Source organism: Drosophila navojoa, chromosome 3, assembly GCF_054131105.1.
Source record: "Drosophila navojoa isolate 15081-1374.11 chromosome 3, UAZ_NAV_1.0, whole genome shotgun sequence".
Taxonomy (NCBI): Eukaryota; Metazoa; Arthropoda; class Insecta; order Diptera; family Drosophilidae; genus Drosophila; species Drosophila navojoa.
The window spans coordinates 15,013,318-15,019,478 of NC_142891.1; the positions used below are offsets into that span (position 1 = coordinate 15,013,318).

The 6,161-nt window shown below is 37.2% G+C and overlaps 2 protein-coding genes across 3 annotated transcripts; one reads left to right on the forward strand and one right to left on the reverse strand.

Moving 5' to 3' along the window:
• The first annotated feature begins 359 nt into the window (after positions 1 to 359).
• Positions 360 to 1,292, forward strand: LOC115562250 (SOSS complex subunit B homolog). The gene is made up of 2 exons (XM_030383350.2): positions 360 to 580; positions 650 to 1,292. The coding sequence occupies exons 1-2, from the start codon at positions 500 to 502 to the stop codon at positions 1,115 to 1,117; spliced, it is 549 nt and encodes a 182-aa protein (XP_030239210.1). The 5' UTR covers positions 360 to 499; the 3' UTR covers positions 1,118 to 1,292.
• A 44-nt stretch (positions 1,293 to 1,336) lies between these two features.
• On the reverse strand, positions 1,337 to 5,940 carry LOC115562249 (uncharacterized). Of its 2 annotated transcripts, XM_089257120.1 has the most exons (5): positions 5,878 to 5,940; positions 5,749 to 5,835; positions 5,364 to 5,688; positions 5,106 to 5,292; positions 1,337 to 1,630 (listed from the first exon to the last, which is right to left on the reverse strand). In XM_089257120.1, the coding sequence occupies exons 2-5, from the start codon at positions 5,811 to 5,813 to the stop codon at positions 1,377 to 1,379; spliced, it is 831 nt and encodes a 276-aa protein (XP_089113246.1). In that variant the 5' UTR covers positions 5,814 to 5,835; positions 5,878 to 5,940; the 3' UTR covers positions 1,337 to 1,376. The 2 variants fall into 2 exon arrangements, with proteins under 2 accessions (XP_089113246.1, XP_030239209.1); XM_030383349.2 differs by having other exon boundaries at positions 5,749 to 5,940.
• Between the last annotated feature and the right edge of the window lie 221 nt (positions 5,941 to 6,161).

The window sequence follows — 6,161 nt, forward strand, 5'->3', positions numbered from 1 at the left end:
CTCATTGTGCATAACAAAATCTAAAAATATTCTAAATATTTTGTTGCTTTTAATTAGCTGAAAGTTTGAATAAGCCTAAGTTTTTCTTATATAGCACACTGTATTTAAATAATCATTAAGCGTAAGACTGTGACGTCACATATGCCCGATAAGTCTCAAACGATTATTTTGTCAATGAACTTAAAAGAATGATTGGACTGTGTTAGAAAAGCAAAACAAAAAAATTAAAATACGTATTTAAACACAAGTTCTTTATTTAATTTTTTAACTTAAGTAATCATAGGAAGTTTTTCCAATATAATTGTTTCATAGTTGTAAAAAATAATCGTTTACAATAGAAACCGACTGACGCACATCTCTAATAGCTGAACAGCTGATTCGCTGCGTTTTTTGTGTGTGGCATTTGTGTGCACTCACATTTGGCGTCCTTCTGGAAAAAATTATATTAAATACTTTTACTGCTTTCAAACATTTAGAAATAAATATTCTGAACACCGTCATGTATAACGCAGAATGCATTGCCATAAAGGATATTAAGCCCGGTCTGAAAAACATCAATGTTATTTTCATAGTACTCGAGGTCAGTATTTGTTATCGATAACAAACTGTTTTGGCCAATTTGTTTACATTTGTATGCACTTGCTACCAGGTGGGCGTGGCAACCGTCACGAAAGAGAACCGCGAGGTGCGCAATTTCAAAGTGGGCGATCCCACAGCCAGCATCAATGTCTCCATTTGGGACGAGCCCGGCAAGCTGATAACACCGGGCGACATCATACGACTGACTAAGGGCTATGCGTCCATTTGGCGTCACTGCCTCACACTATATTCGGGCAAAAATGGCGAAGTCTTCAAGATTGGCGAATTCTGTATGATCTTCAACGAAGCGCTCAACATGAGTGAGCCCAAGCGGGCCGAAACACCTGTGGCCCAGGGTGGCATGGTCGCTGTCCAAACGCCAGTCGCGACGCCCGTGGGCGTGGTAGCTGGCGCTGTGCAGCCACCACCCAATCCAACGCCACCCGTTGTGGTGCCACCGACAATTGTGAAGCAGGCAGCGCGTGGTGGTCGAACGGGCACAGCCCGAGCCGGAACTCTGAAAGCGGAGCGCAGATAAAGCAGATGCTCCCGGAACCACTGAGGACAAGGAGAAGCTTCGTAACAAATTTATTAATAAATTATGTGAAGACAGAGAATAGTTTGTGAAACATTTGATTTAAGGGAACTGTATCTGTAAGAATTACATACATACATACAAAATAATGAGAAATAAATATTGTATTTTTAAAAAAAGACAACAGCTAATATGTGTGTTGTGTTTGTGTGCGTGTGTGTGTGAGTGTGGAATTAGCTTAAGCTACAGCGAGCCGCAACGCTTATATCTTCTTCTTCTTCTCATAGTTAGCCTGAACGGCTTTCAGCAGCCAGCCAACCTCCTCGACGGTCTTGATCTGATAGTTGGCATAGGTCTTCAGCGTTGGCAGCTCCGAAACACGGAAGGTCTTGCCAATGCCATGGAGCACCTTGATGGCATCCTCATCGGTGGTATCATCGCCCACATAGATGATTTTCAAGTTCTTGGCCCAATCAGCATCGAATTGTTTCTCCAGAATCATCTTGGCGCCCTCTCCTGCAAAAAATAATAAAAAAAAAAGAAAAATGTACAATGCAAATAAATATTCATCTATATATGTAAATCATATATATTATAAATATATATACAAATAAGACTTTATGTATTTTGTTACAGTGTCTCATCTAATTATTTCCTCCAAGTTATTCCTCTAATTATTTCCTCTAACTTGTTCCTCAAAGAATTTATTTTCTGTCTTTCCTCCAAGTATTTCATCTAAGTATTTCCTCCATTTCCTCTAAGTCTTTCTTAAAAGTATTTCCACTTCGCTTCACTTTACTGCACTGCACGACTGACCCCCATCAGGCCTGGGCGACTGAAGAAATGCCACAGCTGATGCCCTTTATATAGGACGTCTCTCACTCGAGCTGAGTAGCGCTCAAACGTTGAGCCCGACGCCAGGTAGAATTCGTTGCAGTCGAACATGAAGTGAGCAATGGGAGCGCTCTCTGCTGGTGCAAGCGCTTTAGCTTCGCTTTACTTAATACCTAACAAGTACTCCTGCATACATATGGACAACTCAAAAGATCTACAGCTCTTCGTCGTTTCTTTGTTGAGCAGACAGGGAGACAGATGAAGAGACATATTATGAGGAGTATGGGCAGAGAGACAGATATGTATATAGGCAAATAAGCATGCGTAGTTAAATTTGATTAACTTATCACGCTACTCAAGAGGCTGCTTTATAAGTTATTAGATGAGTCTAATATTTTTTATTTTTTATTTTTTACTGTAAGCTATACATATTAATATCAAAACCAAATCAACATATTTTTCATATTTATATATGTCTTTCTGACTACTATAAACTTTATATAAATATAAATTAAATTACGAGTATAACGCTCAAATTTTAAATTAATTTGGTATAATATAAATTCATATTACTCTTTTTCTATCTAAACTAATACATGTTCATTTTACAATTTGTTATCCACTTAGCTATATTTAAACATTTTTCCATTTGCTTTCTGGAACACAAGACTCAATATAGTGTTACAAAGCAAGTTCTGTTGTTGTTTCTTTTTTTTTTTCCAAATATTTTGAAAAGTTCACTCGCTATATATAAGTCTATAGGGGCCTGCAGCGATAGCGAGCTAGAGATTTATCTATATGTATATTCAGTTTTTAGTTTTCAATTTTCAGTTTTTCTTGTATTTTCTAGCCGTTATTTTTAGGTGTTTTGTGTGGGCGTGGAGTGAGCAAAGTGTGTTTGGGCTGCGGCACGTCAAGTAAGTCTATGCAAACCACATCTCAGTCTCTCTCACTCTTTATCTCTCACTCTCTCTCTCTTCTCCTCCTTTCTATATAATGTACATATGTATGTGTTTATCTCTATGTATGATCTATAGAGAGCTTCTTTTTGATTATTTTAATTGTGCGAGTTTTTCGGTTTTTGTTTGTATTTTTTGTTGTTTTTGTTGTTTTTGTTGTTTTGCCACCTATTAACGAGAAATTTTTGTTTAATTGATGACGCATTAGCCAACGTCTCCTGCCGGTTCCCGAACCCAAAAAGTATTGCATTCAAAATTGTTTTTGTTGTTCTTTTTTTTTTCAGACGGCACCAACAATTCAGTCGAGATCTTTTGTTGCCATTGCGCTCGGCAGGCTTTAAAAAAAATCCATGCATATACATATATAAGAATATAAAAAATAAGTATTTATAAATATATATATTCCTGTGTGATTTTTCCACTACACAAATTTATTGCTATATAATTAAATTTTATTTTGTTGTCTTTTGAATTATGCACATTTGTCGCAGCTCATTGGAAATGTCTTATTTGCTTTCAGCTAGACAAGATTTTTTTCTATATATAAGTATATACATATATATATTTTTTGGAACGTTGTCTGAATTGCACTGGGATTTGTTTATCGTTTTTTTTTTCGTCATCTCATCTTGAAAATATTTATGAATTCCGTTTGGAATTCATTTGTGGAACATCTAAATTATGACTAGCAAAATTTTTTTTCTTTATAATATTTGATCAAAGGGCATTTTAAAGTCGCATATTTAGATAATATTGAAAGAGCAAAATATGATTTAAGTGTGGAATAATTTGTAAGAGATATTTACGACATACAGTAAAGGATTTAGTTAATAAAAAGTCCAAAATTTTTGACTTAATATTGCGCTTAGCTCTTGTCGAAAAAATATTTATAAATACTTTACCATTATTTTTATATTTTATTTTGAGTAATTTGGTATTTTCGTAGCTGTTCTTAAATATATGGATATATAAGTAATTAATTTTTTTGTTGGCATTTTTCTTTTTTAACTTAGGAAATAAGTTTCCTTTATGCTTTGCATTAAAAACTCATTAGGGAATGAGCCCAAACATTTTTGCACATAAAAACTGATTCGGATTTGTGCTGAAACCCACGCAATATATAAACATAGATATATATATATTTATGTTTATATCGACATGGGACTACATTTATAGTTTATAGGTCTTTTGAAGCAATGCATCATTAGCAAAAATCTTTCCGAATTAGTTGCGCGTAGTTAAGAGAAGAAAAAAATGGAGCAACAAATATTTAATACCCTTGTATGTTATGTTTTTTTTTTTTTTAATTAAAATTGTTTGTTTCAGAATACGATTTCTAGATATTCTACATAGATAGATATCGATCAATAATATATGTAAGTGTATATATATTCTTATGTTTGTCAAAATTTCGCATGCAAAATTCAAATACCCTCTAGCTGCAAATAGAAACAATTCAGTGTCTCGTCATAATGACAAGTGTATATAGACCGCAAAAATGAATTTTGATGTACAGCACATATGTATGTATGTATGTGTTATGTACAGATATTTAAAATAGAAATCTTCATATAACTCAAGTCAAATGCGGGAAAAATAAAAACAGAACAATTCGAGAAATGAAAGCGAAAATTTCTATGATAAATTGTACAAAATTTTTCAAAATTTATCAGTAAGCAAGTAAATGTTTATATATGTATATAGAAGAGCATATATAAGCAAATGTATATATATATATATAGATTTATAGATCGTTTGCTGGCGCGCTTTTGACATCAGGTTTTGCTCTGCTTGTTTGTCAAGAGGGGCGAAAAAAAAACGAACTGCTGTGGCGACTGTCCACATAAATTTTTGAGATATATATTTTGTTATTTTCATTTTGAAAAATATCAGCGCACAAGAGCCGCCCACATGGCCCGGGCTGAGAAAAGGCATTATTTATTTATTTATTTTTTTTGCGCCCGTCGTTTATAGAAAATATAGCAATAATTAAATCATCGAAGAGTCGCGCCTCGAATCGAATTGTTTTGAACAGGTGCCGACGCGCAGCGACGCGACGTCGCAGACGACAGCGAATGGGCGGCAACAGTTGGCCAAGATTATCGAGACATATCGATGATGCATATTAATTGAATGATCGCTGGTCTAGTCTATGGTTAGTCACGCATCGCATACTAGTTGCTAGTTGTTGCACTAACCTTTGTCCCAGTTGACGCGTGGCTTGCCCTCCAGAGCGTATGGCGTTTCGATCAGCTGGAAGCCGTGCGACTGAATCAGACCCTTGGCCTCGGCAATCAGCTTGGCCTTCAGCTTGTCGGTGACGCCCTTGTAGTGATAGGTGACCGAAATCTTCTTGTCCTCCACCCAGGCGCCGGAGCAAACGACCTGGGAATGGGAAATTAATAAGAATTTGATAAGTATTCATCTCATAGTGGTTAATGATCGATTTGTTTTACCTTCTCCTTCAGCTCGGCGACCAGCTTGTTGTGCTTCTCGAGCAGCTCTTCGGGCATTTCGATCTTGAACTTCTTGCCGGAAGGATATTCCACCTCCAGGCCATGGTTGCCGGCATAGGTGACATTGGGGAATTTCAGATGGTTCTTGATTTCGCTCAGCTCACGGCCGGAGAAGACAACCATGAAAATCTTATCGTTGGCAGCCAGTTTCTTGATGTTGATCTCCGTATCCTTGGGCATCACCGACAGCTCCTCGGTCAGAGGCGCAAGTGTGCCATCGTAGTCCAACAGCAGGGCCACCTGATCCTTTTCGGGTGTGATGAAGCTAAGCACGGGTCACAGAGCATTGAGAGCCTGCTCGCATATCTATTTGCTTCGTACTCACCCTTCCAGAGCCTTGACGAAGTCCTCCTCCTTTTTCAAGAGCGGTGCTTTCTTTTGTTCAGCCATATTGTGTCTCTAGGCTAGTACTCTAAGTATATATATATATCTATAAATCAGATGCTGTGTCTACCGGAAACTGTGCGACGTGCTGGACGTACCTCGACCGACTTAATACTAATGCCAAAATCGCAGCAGCGCTAGCCCCATGCCAGATATCTATATGCATGAGAATTCTATCCGAATTTCGTTCTCTCACTTCAGAATTCTCAATTCTCACGCGCGCTCATGAGTGTGACAACCCTGGTCACCCCGACGCGGCCAAGTAATGGTGGGCACGTTATTTATGAGGCAGATGTGCATAAAAAAAGCACATATGTACCATATAATGGAAGCACGTCTATATATATGTGTAGT

Bases quoted from the DNA above. Each gene is read 5' to 3' on its own strand.
- LOC115562249 (XM_089257120.1), bottom strand. From the start codon at position 5,813: ATGGCTGAACAAAAGAAAGCACCGCTCTTGAAAAAGGAGGAGGACTTC. The intron at 5,293-5,363 runs GTAAAACAAATC...TCCCATTCCCAG, and splicing joins TCGCCGAGCTGAAGGAGAAG to GTCGTTTGCTCCGGCGCCTG. The intron at 1,631-5,105 runs GTTAGTGCAACA...TATTTTTTGCAG, and splicing joins ACGCGTCAACTGGGACAAAG to GAGAGGGCGCCAAGATGATT.
- LOC115562250 (XM_030383350.2), top strand. From the start codon at position 500: ATGTATAACGCAGAATGCATTGCCATAAAGGATATTAAGCCCGGTCTG. The intron at 581-649 runs GTCAGTATTTGT...ACTTGCTACCAG, and splicing joins TTATTTTCATAGTACTCGAG to GTGGGCGTGGCAACCGTCAC.